This window comes from Numida meleagris, chromosome 6 (genome assembly GCF_002078875.1).
Source record: "Numida meleagris isolate 19003 breed g44 Domestic line chromosome 6, NumMel1.0, whole genome shotgun sequence".
NCBI classification, from domain to species: domain Eukaryota; kingdom Metazoa; phylum Chordata; class Aves; order Galliformes; family Numididae; genus Numida; species Numida meleagris.
Window position 1 is genome coordinate 23,830,105 of NC_034414.1, and position 14,566 is coordinate 23,844,670.

A 14,566-nucleotide genomic window follows, 5' to 3' on the forward strand; every position below is an offset into this window, starting at 1 on the left:
TGGGTGGCAGAGGGTTGGTTGTGGGAATATGCAGCAGTTTCTTCCAAGGAGATAAAGCTGGATGGACTGGATAATATTAAGGGCCCTGTTGGAGAATGCCTCACCTTCTTGATGCATTTCCCTGTTCTGCATTCCCATTTCCTTCGCTAGGCTGGATGGGTGGGGGTGCAGAGAAGATCCATCCATAGATCTTTACACCAGGGCTGCTATTGATGCCACACTGCCTGTCACAGCTTTTCCTAAAGCTTTCATAGGAGCTGTGTCAGTGATGACCAAGATATTCAACCTTGTTGACTGCCAGAGTTTCTCTCAGTTTGCAACCATGTGGGAGAATTAGGCCAACTGTTGTCCTAGATTCTCAAGAGATGGCATAGCTATTTAATTTGGGAATATATCTATGCCATTTTTTGAAGAATATGGTTGAATTTATTCCCTTAGCAAAGATTACCCCGGGATACGTTCTCTACTCCTATGCCTCCTGCTGATCTCAGTCCCTTATAAGATGATAATTTTTGCTACCAATAAAATCTTGGGCTGTGACCTGTCAATGAGAGATGATGTAAGTGGTTATATAGCAGGGAATTGTCTGTGTCTATCACTGTGTTGTTGAACTTAGAGAAATTAAAAGGAGACCTTTCGACCTTTGATCAGGTCTTGACAAGTTCCTGCTTTTTGCCCGAAGGATGGACATCCGTCGGATCAGCTTTGACACAGATGACCTGTCAGATGATGTTATCCCCCTTGCTGATGTGCGCAGCGCAGTGGCTCTGGACTGGGACTCAAAGGATGACTATGTCTACTGGACAGATGTTAGCATCGACTCAATCAGCCGAGCAAAATGGGATGGATCAGGCCAGGAGGTACAGTGTTAACTATGTGTGGAGACCATCTAGCCAGGATACTCCTTGAACATTAGGTTTGAAGCCACTAGGAAACACTGGCTTCCTAAGGAACTGTAGTTTATGTTGGATTTATTGTTTATTGATTTGCCTAGTTCTGGCACAGATGGGCTCTGAGGTCACTGAACACTTAAAACATAAGTTTGGTGCACGTTCCTGTTTATCTGGAAAATCCTAAAGTGGGAAAAAGCATGTTGATTTACGAGCTGTGGTTAATTCCTCTGTTGTAGCCCTAAAATCTGAAAGGAAGATGTTTTGCATTTTCTGTTATGTACTATATTTGTAACAAACCTGCATGCCTTGGGACTTATACATGCCCTTATGCTATTGTTACCATGAATGCAGCAAACAGAATTCAAAAGTTGGAGTTGTGTTTTGAGCAGACATGAAAAACAGATGTATAACTTCAAGTGTAAGACTTATTTGAACTAATAAATCCTTAATGCTCACTCTCTTATGCTATTGTTCTGCTTGGACTTCTGTCTTTTGAAAGTCATGTTTGTGAATGAGTAGCACATTGGGCTAGTGCTTTTTCACTAGGGTCTGATCTCACTAAGGATTTTCTTGTTTTTGTTTTTATTTAGGTTGTGGTCGATACCAGCCTGGAAAGTCCAGCTGGACTGGCAATTGACTGGGTTACCAACAAACTGTACTGGACTGATGCAGGTACCGGGCTCCTCTGCTTTACTGAAGCTTCAGTCTTCATTATTAGTAATGAAAACTGAATAATAGCTGAATAGTTCTCTATCTCATCACAAATTTGCCTATTTCAGTCTAGCAAAAAAACCCACATGAGATGAAAGTCCCTTAAACAAAGGGGGAGTTGAAGTGGAATCATTAGTTTACCTCTTGGTGTTCCTGGTGCTAATTCTTTGGGAAGACTTATGACAGAAGTCAAGTTCCACTGCTCTCACTGCAGAGCTTGTATCCATGTGTGTTCGTATATCTTCCAACAGTGTATCTTGGGGTGCATGCAGCAGGTAGGATTTGAAGGTTGTTCCCTGTCAGAGTACAAGTTCAAAGAGATGTAAGAAAGGTAATTCTTCTCCAGCTGTTGTCTTCTGTCTCTGTTATATAGATACTGTGGTAGCTTAGGAAAGAGCTGGTTTGCATTGACACAGAACTTGGCACCAGTCACAGCCACACAGGTGACATGAAGTGGCAGGGGTGATACTTTGAGCCACATTTCTTATTTATCTTCCAGATAGGAAGAGAGATGGGGGAAGGAGAAAAAAAGCATTGCTGTATGAATAGTATTTTCCTTATCTCTTATACCTGAGGTGCATGTCTAATTCTTTCTTTCAATCTTTGTAGGAACAGATCGAATAGAGGTCTCTAACACAGATGGGACCATGAGGACCGTTCTGATCTGGGAGAACCTAGACAGACCTAGAGATATCGTAGTGGACCCTGTTGGAGGGTGAGAGATTCTTTTTTCTGGGGTGACATGGAAATTCTGAACATCTTAAGATGTTCAAGTGCTTTGATTTTGTGCATTTATCTCTCTGGCACCTTTGTTCTACATCCTGCCAAAGTCTGAAATTAGAGACCTGATTTTGGATGCTAGTGGAACAAGATAAGCTGGAGTAACTGCGTGTCATGCTGCAAGAGCAGGCAGATATTTTCATTTGTTTGTCCTTGGGATTTAACTAAGATTTGGTTCAGAAAATGTTGTGAATTAGGCAAACAAGATGTTTTCTATTTAATTGTTTTTAATCTAATTGTTTCACATCTATGTTGAAGCTCTCTGCTCTTCAACCAGAGTTGAAACAGAAGGATCTCCTCAAGTAAATTAGTGCTGATCTTAAGCATGATGTGACATTAGTGACCTATTTGCTTCAAAGCGTTGTGTCAGTGGGAGTACTGAAGGATCAGCTGCAGCATGAAAAGCAAAGCTGGGTAGAGTAACAGAAACAAATGGTTTCAATAAAAGATTTTGCTTCTTACAAGAGTGTGGAGCTGGGAATTGCGTGGATAGAAAGAAGTGTGCTATAATTTTCTTGAGTGAATAACTGAAACACCAGTGCAGCAACAGTACAAAGGGTCAATGGTGAAGACTGGTAAATAATTGGTTAGTTATTAGATCCTGAACTTTTTCCTCCATGTTTTAATAAAGCCTGCACATGGGCTGTGGGAAGGATATCAGTTTGAATATAATTTTAGGCATAATACGAAAACCCAAGGCTGAACATGAGTACGATGTTAGACTAATGCTGCTTCTTGCTAGCTGCTGAAGGCACCAGGCTCTTTTACTTCTCACTACAGCCACTGCCTGACTGTAATGGCAGTGACGGTCTTCAGGTATTCACTTCTATCTTGGCCTTGTGTTCAGGTTCATGTACTGGACTGACTGGGGAGCCAACCCAAAAATTGAGCGTGCTGGTATGGATGCTTCAAATCGCTTGGTGATCATTTTCTCCAACTTGACATGGCCTAATGGCTTAGCCATTGACTATGAGTCACAGCGCTTGTACTGGGCAGATGCAGGCATGAAGACCATTGAGTATGCCAGTCTGGATGGCAGCAACAGGAAGGTATGGAAATCGTCTTTGAGGAGGGAGTCTGGGAACATGAGGTACAAGTCCTAGAGCACAGAGTGCTGATGGCCCCTGCCTCTCTTTCCAGTTGAAAGTGAAATCTTCCAAATCAAGACATGCTGGGCTGCTTTCACCAGGAGAGAAGTTCCCTTTTAGTTGTAAACTATGTTTGAGGGAATCTCTGTTTGAGGGCTCACGTTACCCCATCAGTCTGCTTGTGCTGTGTCTGTACATTTTAATGTTGAGAAGGGACAAGGGAAGCCTCTTTTCCTTAGTGACATTTAGTAATGTTTTTTGGGGGGATTGGGGGTGATCTGACTAGGTGCTGATTGGGAGCAATCTGCCTCACCCGTTTGGACTTACTCTTTATGGCGAGAGAATCTACTGGACAGACTGGCAGGCCAAAAGCATCCAGAGCGCAGATAGAAGGACTGGGCAGGCACGGGAAACGCTGCAGGACAATCTGGAGAATCTTATGGATATTCATGTTTTCCACCGGCATAGGCCACCAGGTACAGAACTCACTCCAAGCTTCACTAAGATTAGAGTTTACTCAGGCTGTAGCATGTGGTACTGCTCTCCTGCAAGGAGCTGAGCTATCAGTCAGCCCTCAGCGCCTTAAGTCATGGAATATGAGAGCATGAGAACAACTCAGCTTGGTATTTAAGAGCATTCTGGAATGCATTTCAGTAGCTGTTAGACCCTTTTCTTTTGCCTATTCTACTGCTGTTTTGATTCCTGTTATCTTTCCTATAGTACGTACACCATGTGAAGTTAACAATGGAGGCTGCAGTCACCTGTGCCTTCTGGCACCTCTTCCAAAGGGTTATAGCTGTACCTGTCCTACTGGGATTAACCTACAGTCTGATGGCAAGACGTGCTCCACTGGTGAGTGCCCTCTGCAGGATCTTCACTGGGGGTGGATCACAACTACATTCTGGTCCTCCCCTTATTAGAGAAAAAAAATTGCTTTTATGTACTTACCTGCTTTACCCCTTGAAAAGCCCATCTTCATGCCTGTACTTCCAGTGTGACAGGGAATTACTGTAAAGAAACAGTTTGATAGCTGTATTGATGCAGAATAAATTGTTTTTGAAATTGCATTTGGTTAAACCAGATGCCACATTTTGCCCACACTTTTGCTCTAATCTTGAAGTGGATTTCTTAATTACCAGGTGCTATATTCTTTAATAGTTCTGTACACACTTCTCCTGACTCTTATTTGAGGATTGTGGAAGGCTCTTGGTTTCAGGCCATGGTATATCCATTTACACTCCTTAACAGGAAAACTGATTCCTAATTTTTGTTCCCACATGTTACCAGAAGCAACTCTTCCATCAGTGCACTCATTTTCAATTTGGAAATGAAGAAGCATTTCATGTCGCTCAGTAAAACTCTTGTGCCCAGACTCCTATAAGCAGAGATCTGTGACTTCCCCTTTTCCACTTAGATGGATGTCAGCTCCAGAATGCTCAACAAATTATACCTGCAATTGCATGAATTTGTTTCTCACTGATAGCTGTCCATTTTCAACTCTCTGCAGGAATGACCAGCTTTCTGATCTTTGCCAGAAGGACAGACATACGGATGGTCTCTCTGGATATTCCCTACTTTGCGGATGTTGTTGTTTCAGTCAATGTCACCATGAAAAATACCATTGCAATTGGAGTGGATCCTCATGAAGGTCTGAACTTCATAGTGTATCCAACTGTCTGTTTGAAAGGCAATAAGTGACTTCAGTATCTAAATGTCTGAGTAGAGCTCTGGGTGTAGATTTTACTGTAGGTTGTGAACTTGAATAGATATTTATTTCTATTATATGCTGAAAGTGCTCCTTTCCTGATGGGAGTGTGCTTACATGAGAACAGATAATCCCAACTGAGTGGAAAAAGCAGCCTGCTATACCGAGTGAGGTTCCTGTGCATTTTGGATTTAAGAAAGCTTTCCTCCAACTGAAGCCTGTTACAGCAGTCGAGCTGAGACAGTGGCTGTTGGTTTATACTAAAATCTGATGCTGTGTTGATGTAAACCTGTTGTATAGTAAGGTCTGATTGCTCTCCTCTGGGACATTCTGAGAAATAAAATATGGAACTCTACTACTAGCTTATAAAGTGTTACATGTTCTCTTACTTTTTGTAAACCTCACCTTATTAGAATAGCAAAAATCTATTCTAATAGCCAGCATTTAGGCATCTTTTGGGGATGACTGGAACATGATAATTGGTACTGTTCTATCACTCTAGCTGAACAGCCTTGTGCTGCTGTTACTTCTGTGCAGTTACATCTCTCTTGAATCTCTTAGCTGGTAGTCAGAGACCTGGGTCTAGATTGTTGAGGTGATTTATTTAAGTTTCTCTTCTTCAACCCAGGAAAGGTTTACTGGTCAGACAGCACACTGCGGAAAATAAGCCGGGCTGCCCTTGATGGCTCCAAATTTGAGGACATCATCACCACAGGTAAGAGTGATTTTTGTCCTCTTGCCTCTGCAGTGTGAAAAGAGAGATTAGATTCTCTGGTCTCCTGGTGGAATAATCTCTTTAAGTTTTTGGTGGAAGGGAAAGCAAAGCCTAAAGCATCTTGATGAGGTGCACAAAGGCAATATCAGAAGTTCCTGACTAAGCTGGGAGAATGAGAGGTGATGGATACACCTTTGTGTTTTCACAGGTCTGTTGACTACAGATGGGCTGGCCGTGGATGCTATTGGCAGAAAGATATATTGGACAGATACAGGAACAAACCGTATTGAAGTGGGCAATCTTGATGGCTCCATGAGAAAAGTCTTGGTCTGGCAGAATCTGGACAGCCCGCGGGCAATAGCCTTATACCATGAGATGGGGTTAGTGTTGTCAGGAGGATTATCTAGGGGTTGGAACACAACTTCTGACCTCTATTTCCATAACACTTGCTGCTTTTCCTTAGGTATATGTACTGGACAGACTGGGGTGAGAATGCCAAGCTGGAACGCTCTGGAATGGATGGCTCAGGACGTGTGGTTTTGATCAGCAACAACCTGGGCTGGCCCAATGGTCTGGCAGTGGATAAGGCTGGGTCCCAGCTGCTCTGGGCTGATGCACACACTGAGGTCTGATTCCATTCTTGAGCACTGTTTGACATTGGGTTTGTTGTAGCCTGGAGGCTGATTTGGAGCTCTTGAGCAAGCTGTGGAAAGAACAAGGGGAATAGAAGCTTTTCTGAGAGCCTGGGCTCTGGGAGGGTGGAGAGGAATATCATCACTTGTGCAGGCTCTGGTTGCCACTTGTTATAGTCATCGTTAGCAAGAGGATCAGTGTCATGATTGTGGGGCTGATGTGCTTGCTTCTTTCTTCAGCGTATTGAGGCTGCAGATCTCAACGGTGCTAACCGCCGCACACTGCTGTCCCCAGTGCAACACCCCTATGGCCTCACTTTGCTGGACTCTTACATCTATTGGACCGACTGGCAAACTCGCAGCATTCACCGGGCTGACAAGGACAGTGGTGCCAATGTCATCCTGGTGAGGGCAAACCTGCCTGGCCTCATGGACATTCAAGCTGTTGATAGGGCACGGCCCCTAGGTGAGTTGCTAGGCTGTTCCCAAATGAGTAGTGTCTGACTGTGGTGACAGTAGTCCTTGAAATCTGTCATTGAAAGGAGTCCTTTGAGGAAGCATGAGTGATAGAAGTAGAGCACCAGAATCAGTTTTTCTTTTCTTCTTCTCTCTTGTGTAACTATTTTTAAACTTTTCCCTGTTTATCCAGCTCCATCGGTCTGTTGTTTATTTCTTCCTGCACTCCTTTCTTCCCCTTCACTCCATTTCCTACACTGGATTGTACTGACAGCCTCATTCTCACATGCATCAGAGCCTTTTTTAAGAGGACTGAATGAGTCATGCCATGTTACGCTTCACCTGAGTCTACTGATAATGGACTGTCTCTTTTTTAACTCCAAAAGATGCTCGTTGTCGAAACCTTAGTTTTAGTAATTTTTTGCCCAACCATTGCAGGCTTCATCTTCCTACCTGCTACTTTGTTCTACAAAATATATGCTTCTTTAGCTAATATTAATGTATCATTCTTTTAAACTATTCTGTGCTAGAGCCAGATTACTTATGTTACTCTTTGGGGATCCTTTACAACCTCATCTTGCCTGTTTGCTCTTGAGTCTGAGTTGTTCCTTTATTTCAGTGGAATTTCCCTGGTGTGTACTTCCACAGAAAACTCTGTACTGCTTCTGTTGTAGCTGCTAACAATAGAACATTGCTCTTGATGGTATAACTTTACAGTATAACTTCAAGCTAATGGAAGTTCCAGCCATCATATATCCTGCTTATGTTTCCCCCACTCTGCACATTTTGGGCTTCTCCTCCTACTCCCTGCACTTTCTGCGCTTATCCACTCCTAATAAATGTATGCTGGTTTTTCAATTAAAAAAAACAACAACAAAACCCTAAGACATGACCCTAATATGTCAAACGCTTGCAACAGGCTTCTCTGATGCCTTTGTTTATTTGCCACTGCGTGCAGCTAACTTGAAACAGAAGCTTCTTTGTCAGCCTGGCCTCTGGTGCATTGTCATGCTGCTTCCTCACAGGGTGGGATCTTTCAGTCAGCATTATTTTTTTGCAGCTATAATAAAGCTCAGCTGCAATTCTGTGAATCTATCAGCATTTGGCCAATTCTTTTTCCAAGAGAAAACTATGAAGGGTTGTAGATTCTCAGTAAGGCTACGGTTAGGATGGACTGAACTGCTAGCAGGTTGTGCAAGTATGTAGCCTTTAAAATAAAGCTTTGGTCTCTTGGAACCACACTGATCCTAAAACTGTGCTTTCCCTACTTCCTTAGGCTTTAATAAGTGTGGAGTTCGTAATGGTGGCTGCTCCCACCTTTGCTTGCCTCACCCCACTGGATTCTCCTGTGCCTGCCCCACTGGCATCCAGCTGAAGCGAGATGAGCAGACATGTGACCCTTCTCCAGAGACCTACCTACTTTTCTCTAGCCGTGCTTCCATTCGTCGTATCTCACTGGATACCAGTGACCACACAGATGTGCACATCCCTGTCCCTGAGCTGAACAATGTCATTTCTCTGGACTACGACAGTGTGGATGGCAAGATTTACTACACAGATGTTTTTCTTGATGTCATCAGGTGGGTGCCAATGATCTGCTTAGCCACTGCCCAGGTCACCTAGCTATGCATGCTGGCTGTGCCACAGCAAGCTGTGGAGTGCACCATTAAGTTGTGGGGACTGTGAGATGCTGTCAGTATACCACTACTCAGGCCTAGCTTGTGGCACACAACATCGTGTGAATGCTGAACTAAATGCTGGAGATGTCTTTAACCTCCTGGAGATTATGGGGAAAAAGATATCTGGGGGGTAGCGGTATGAAGTGGCCCTGTGGTTAGGGGGACCTCCTTGTGTGATCACCATCAGGAGCTACCCATTCCTCACTACCATCCATTTGTCATTTATTTCCATCCAGACGGTCTGATCTGAATGGCAGCAACATGGAAACTGTTATTGGTCAGGGCCTGAAGACTACAGATGGTCTGGCAGTGGACTGGGTTGCTAGGAACCTCTACTGGACAGACACAGGACGCAATACTGTAGAAGTAGCTAGACTGGATGGGAGCTCCAGGAAAGTGCTAATCAATAGCAGTCTGGATGAGCCCCGAGCCATTGCTGTCTTTCCCAAGAAGGGGTAGGTATGGGGTATTGGTGGGACAGGGAGAAGGGCTGTACGGAAGCAAGTTGGAGGGGGAGGATGTGTGTGGAAAAACAGATGCGCTGTATGAACCTGTAGGCACCAGCCAGAGGCTGACTGAGTGACAGAGGAAATTGAGCAGACAGTAGATTTCAAGGTTGGGCAGGTAGTTGGGAGTCACAACCTACAGAGCACATGAGCTTTTTTTGAAACTGAAGAATGTGGCAATTTACTTGGTAAATAAAATTTTCAGTAGGTTGAATGAAATGTTGTCTTTTCTTGTTGCATTTGCCTTTTATCTCATTAGGTACCTCTTCTGGACAGATTGGGGTCATGTTGCTAAAATTGAACGGGCAAACTTGGATGGCTCTGAACGTAAAATCCTGATCAATACTGACTTAGGATGGCCAAATGGCTTGACCTTGGATTATGACACCAGAAGGTCAGTGAAATAATTTGCTTTACCTGTATGGAATTAAGGAATGTAATGAATTTTATTTAGCCTTCTTAGCTTGGTTTTGTGAAGTAATTTGTTCTGTCCAATCCATCTTGGCTAGAAAATGACTAGAAAGTAAAAAGGAATTGCATAGGTGGAAGCTCATCTCTTCCCCTGTTCCTTCAGGATATACTGGGTGGATGCGCATCTTGATCGCATAGAGAGTTGTGACCTCAATGGGAAGCTACGACAAGTGCTGGTCAGCCAGGTGTCACATCCCTTTGCTCTGACACAGGTAAACAGATTTCCCCCCCATGCCACCACATTTCTCTGTGCTACATTGATGAGTTTGAACGGTAGTGGAGTTTGGGGATAGGCAATTGCTGCAGTCTGTGGGAAACCAAGACAGATGAGAGGCTAGTAAATCTACTCTTCTGTGGAGCTAACAGAGGAGGTTTGTCTGAAAATGTGTAGGGTGTAGATAGTTGTCATCTTTACAAGAAGGGGTTGAGAAGGTCTTTCTTTGGGCCTTCTGCCCAAAGAATATGGATGTGTTTTTGATGAGTATTCTGTGTCTATGTGGCTAAACATGCGAATGGCTCTGATTTTATTTTTTTTCCTTCATGCTATCTCCCTGAGTAGCAGGATAGATGGATATATTGGACTGACTGGCAAACCAAGTCTATACAGAGAGTGGACAAATACTCTGGGCGGAACAAAGAGACAGTCCTGGCCAATGTTGAGGGGCTGATGGACATCATTGTGGTTTCCCCTCAAAGACAGACAGGTAAATAGGAGGACCTTCATTTGGACAAACGATACATGGATACAAAAAGAAATCTAGAACCACTGTGCTATTGTAGATGTCAAGTGAAATTGATGTCCTTCCTTGGATGTTAACTGTTAAAGTATCTTCCCTGGGCATGTTCTTTCTAACCATGACATTTTAGCCAAGTACATCTTGCCTATGTTCTCTTACAGCTTTGATCGGCAAATGTCACTTTCTGTATTATTCATCTGACACCGTGTTAGAAACGAATAATGTAAGCTTGTTGTTGTCAGTGCAGCTGTGGTGACTGGGTTGCTCTCTATTGATTTCCAGTGCCTTCCTATCAAGATTGTCTGGCTATTGTCATAGCTTTCTTAGCAATCAGATGTAGGGCATGAACCAGAGGACAGTAATTTGCTGGATTTCTAGGAAGTGTCTGCCTGAGCAGGAAAAAAGTTGCTGCTCTGAGCTCCTACTTAGATATCCGCAAGAAATTTTAAAATTTCTTTGTCCTTCCAGGTACCAATGCTTGTGGAGTGAACAACGGAGGCTGCACTCACCTCTGCTTTGCCAGAGCTACCGACTTTGTCTGTGCATGTCCGGATGAACCAGATGGGCGGCCCTGTTCTACTGGTGAGTTTTGTGAGCATCACTTAGGTACTATCTTCCCTATGAGCCCCTGCCACTATTTAGGCATCAATCATTCATTTGTCTGTGGCAACCAGAGCACCTGAAGCATTCTAGTACAAGAACTTCTGCAAGCCTTGCACTAAAAGTAAGACTGTTGTGAGCTACAGGGCTTTTTTCTGTCCTTTCTGCTGACAGGCTGGGCTTGCAATGGGAAAGCTGCTGATACAAGTTCTTAAACTTCCCATTTCAGATTCTTTCTATAGCTTACCAGACTTGTTCACCTATCCCACAAAGCTGGGGTTCTATTTGTTTTTCTCTTGTCTTAGTTCCTGGCATGGTGCCCTTTGGTCCTGAAATCACCAGTGAGAGAAGTCAGACACCACCTGGCAGAATAGATACCTCAACAACCAAGCCTCTTACATCTCTGGAAGAAGAGGAAGGAAAGTATGTACTCTTGTTCTCTTGCAATTGGGGTATGAAAGTCATTGTTTGTGCAAGATGCAACATTCAAGCCCTTTCTAGCTGTCATTGTTTAAATATACCTCTCCCTACACAAAAGAGGCTATTCCGGCTCCAGACTTAATGGGCATAATGAAGACTTAAAATCTTTTGAGTCCATGCCATTCATTTGATTTATTCATCAACTCCTAAGTTCTTAAAATCAGAGGAGACAGCAGCCTGTTGCTTTAGTTCACTTGGACACTCAGACCTGACCTGGGCAACTGGGCAAGCAGTTCTGGCCTGGAGACAGAGGGTAGCTTGTCTGGGGACAGAATAGAACTCTTATATCTCTAATATTTAAGCTACAATGCAGTTGTAATAGAGTTGAGAGAGGGTCTTTTTTCTGCAACTTCCCTATGGCTTGCTGTTCCTACTGCCCAACAACAACTACAAGAAAACGAAACAAAACAAAAAAACCATGATGTATACTAGAGAAGAAGAAAGGAAGGCTTTTGTTGTTGAATTGGAAGTGTAAGGGATTTTAGTGCTAGCCTGTCCCACTCTGTCTTTTGATAACTTTGGTACTACTTTCAGTAGCGCAATACTCCAGGAGTTGGACTCAGTGATCCTCACGGGTCCCTACCAACTTGGAATATTCTGTGATTCTAATTGTGTCTTTTTGTCATTCAGCTGCTCTGACAAAGATGCTAGGCGAGGCTTGTGCACTCATGCCAATGAGGCAGTGTTGGCAACAATGGGTAAGTTCGCTGTCTTTACTCTTCTACACCAGTATTCTTCCAGATGTGTCCAGAGCATTCCAGTCCATAGTTTTTGAAACTAAGGCTTCTGAAAACCAAACTTGAATTTCTCCAATGCCAAAGTATATCTGAAAATGAACGTCAGTCATACACATTCACTAGCCTATATGGGGGCTTTTCGCACTGAAATATCATTTGAAATAATACTGTCATCTACTTTGATCCCCTGTGTCATCCACTGGGCTCTCACTACTAATGCTACTCCTCTTCACCATCCTCTTTGTGTTTAGCTGAGCGTGGTGGTTAGGGTAATGGTTTCCTACTGCAGGAGTAACCTGTCAGCAAGGAAGTCCAACTCATCTTTATTCAACAGCATGACAAATATCTTGATGCTCCTGGTTTGCTGGGACCTGATTGAGAAGAAGGGCTTTGTTTATATCACATCAAACAAAACCCTTCGCTAAACCTCAGTGTGCTGACATTTTGCTTCACATACTTTCATATGGTTTTTATAATTCTGTATGAGGTGTTACACTGATGTCAGTGTTATCCAGTGGAAATTGAGAGTGTATAACCTACCCTTGCTGTTCTCTTTCAGGAGAGGGACTGCATGTTAGCTACATCATTGGAGGCCTTCTCAGCATCTTGTTCATTTTGCTGCTTATTGCTTCTTTAATCATATACAGGTGAGTGGTATTTTCCCCCTCTCCTGGACCATAGTAAAATCTAGTCTTCTTAGGAGCAGAAAGCTACCGAAGAACACTTTCTTTCCTTATTGCCATTTACAATCCATTTGTTCTCATTTGAAAGTGGTGTTTGATGAATTGATTAGCACGGTTTGCTTCCTGTCCTTTTGAAGTGTTGGACATGCACCTGCCATATATTTTTGAAGCCTTATTAGATAGATTTTCTGCAGAGAGCTTAGGTATGAGGAAAGGTATATGTGATAATTCATGTCTCAGTACACATGTGAATTCATGTGCTCTCTACCAGGTAGCTTCTCCAGTTATTGTCAGCATAGCTTTTGTGGTTACATGGCAGTGCCTTGCTGCACTGATAGCTAGTGAGTATACTGGTAGCTACAGGGCATAGTGAAACCAGCAGTCTCTCTGTCTTTGATGGGCAGTGAAGATTGCTGGAGCTTTCCACTCAGGAACTTCAGATCCTGGCAGTTGGGCTGTGTCTTTTTTCTAACACCTCTCTTCCTCTAGGCATAATAAATCCAAGTTCACGGACCCTGGCCTGGGGAACCTAACCTACAGTAATCCCTCGTATCGGACATCTACCCAGGAGGTGAAGATTGAAACGATTCCCAAGCCAACAATGTACAACCAGTTATGCTATAAAAAAGAGGTAAGAGCTGCTGCTAAGGACATGGGAACACAATTCCAGCTGCTGTGAAGTATTACAGGCCTTCATATGTGAAAACATTGCAGCTTGTTAGCATTTACCCTTTAGAACATGGGAGAGCAACTTCAGTAAATTGCTCAGTGTCAGACTCTTTTGCATCAACCAGCAGCATTTCTTCCCCAGTGAACTGTAGTGAATTGGACCTGTCTTTAGTTCTGTGCTTCTTCCCCACTTCCACAATGTCTTGTACTTCAGTAGCCAGCACTCAATGTGAATTAAGTACAGGCATCAAAGGGAACTGTCTTCCCTGGGCACAGTCCCAGCTGGTGACTCCCCAGAGCAACCTTAGGGCAACAGTCAGGAAGGGAGCCAGGCAGCCAGAAAGGATTTGTTAACAAGATCATGGCTCCTGGCTATATGCTGCATGGAAGGGGTGGGACAGGGAAAGAAATGGAGCCCTTAATAAATAAGGCACATTAAAGACCCTGCAGAGGTCCACCTTGTATGCATGGCCTATTGGAGAGGATTTAATACGTTGTCTTGCAGCACTTAGTTTCTCCTCTCTTTTCTCCTCAGAAGCTTTCTTATCACTCAGATAGTTTTTCATCTTCCCTCTTCTGATTTCCATCTACATCCTCATGTCAGGTATCACTATTCTATGTATGCGTTTGGTCCTGCCTCCCTCACTCAAGCTCTGTTGTGTAGCTGTCCCATACTAATGGCTCTTTCATGTTTTTCCCTCAGCTTTTATGTCCTTACGTCAGCTTTACTGCCTGCCAAGAAAGTTGAGGTCATTTTCTATGGTCTTGGCTTTGGCTAGAAAGTACGTGAGATCTGAAAAAGATAATTTCTGTAGAAGTATTTATGATAGCCTGTTAGATTACTTAGCTCCTCAAGCAGGAATTGTGGCAAGGCTTAAGCAGAGGAGAGTTTTCTCTCGATTTTTTTTTCAGAAGTAGTATCCAATAGATTTCGCAAACTTTCCTGCAATTTTAACCTTGTCTACAAAGGGTAACACAGGATGATTTTCCTGGGAATCCAAATCCTTTCCACGATTCTCTTTAA

The 14,566-nt window shown here is 43.4% G+C and overlaps 1 protein-coding gene across 6 annotated transcripts in view; it reads left to right on the forward strand.

The window, feature by feature from the left end:
• The window catches only part of LRP4 (LDL receptor related protein 4), a 95,285-nt gene that overhangs the window by 76,702 nt on the left and 4,017 nt on the right, over positions 1 to 14,566 (forward strand). For all 6 annotated transcript variants that reach the window (XM_021401383.1, XM_021401380.1, XM_021401381.1 and 3 more), the window contains 21 exons: positions 652 to 860; positions 1,484 to 1,565; positions 2,214 to 2,319; positions 3,232 to 3,433; positions 3,759 to 3,948; positions 4,193 to 4,324; positions 4,980 to 5,120; positions 5,806 to 5,892; positions 6,101 to 6,272; positions 6,356 to 6,518; positions 6,765 to 6,990; positions 8,257 to 8,560; positions 8,896 to 9,114; positions 9,425 to 9,559; positions 9,740 to 9,848; positions 10,196 to 10,340; positions 10,842 to 10,955; positions 11,279 to 11,396; positions 12,084 to 12,151; positions 12,750 to 12,837; positions 13,363 to 13,504. In XM_021401383.1, the coding sequence (XP_021257058.1) occupies positions 652 to 860; positions 1,484 to 1,565; positions 2,214 to 2,319; positions 3,232 to 3,433; positions 3,759 to 3,948; positions 4,193 to 4,324; positions 4,980 to 5,120; positions 5,806 to 5,892; positions 6,101 to 6,272; positions 6,356 to 6,518; positions 6,765 to 6,990; positions 8,257 to 8,560; positions 8,896 to 9,114; positions 9,425 to 9,559; positions 9,740 to 9,848; positions 10,196 to 10,340; positions 10,842 to 10,955; positions 11,279 to 11,396; positions 12,084 to 12,151; positions 12,750 to 12,837; positions 13,363 to 13,504 (3,152 nt within the window). The remainder of the gene's footprint in view (positions 1 to 651; positions 861 to 1,483; positions 1,566 to 2,213; positions 2,320 to 3,231; positions 3,434 to 3,758; positions 3,949 to 4,192; positions 4,325 to 4,979; positions 5,121 to 5,805; positions 5,893 to 6,100; positions 6,273 to 6,355; positions 6,519 to 6,764; positions 6,991 to 8,256; positions 8,561 to 8,895; positions 9,115 to 9,424; positions 9,560 to 9,739; positions 9,849 to 10,195; positions 10,341 to 10,841; positions 10,956 to 11,278; positions 11,397 to 12,083; positions 12,152 to 12,749; positions 12,838 to 13,362; positions 13,505 to 14,566) is intronic.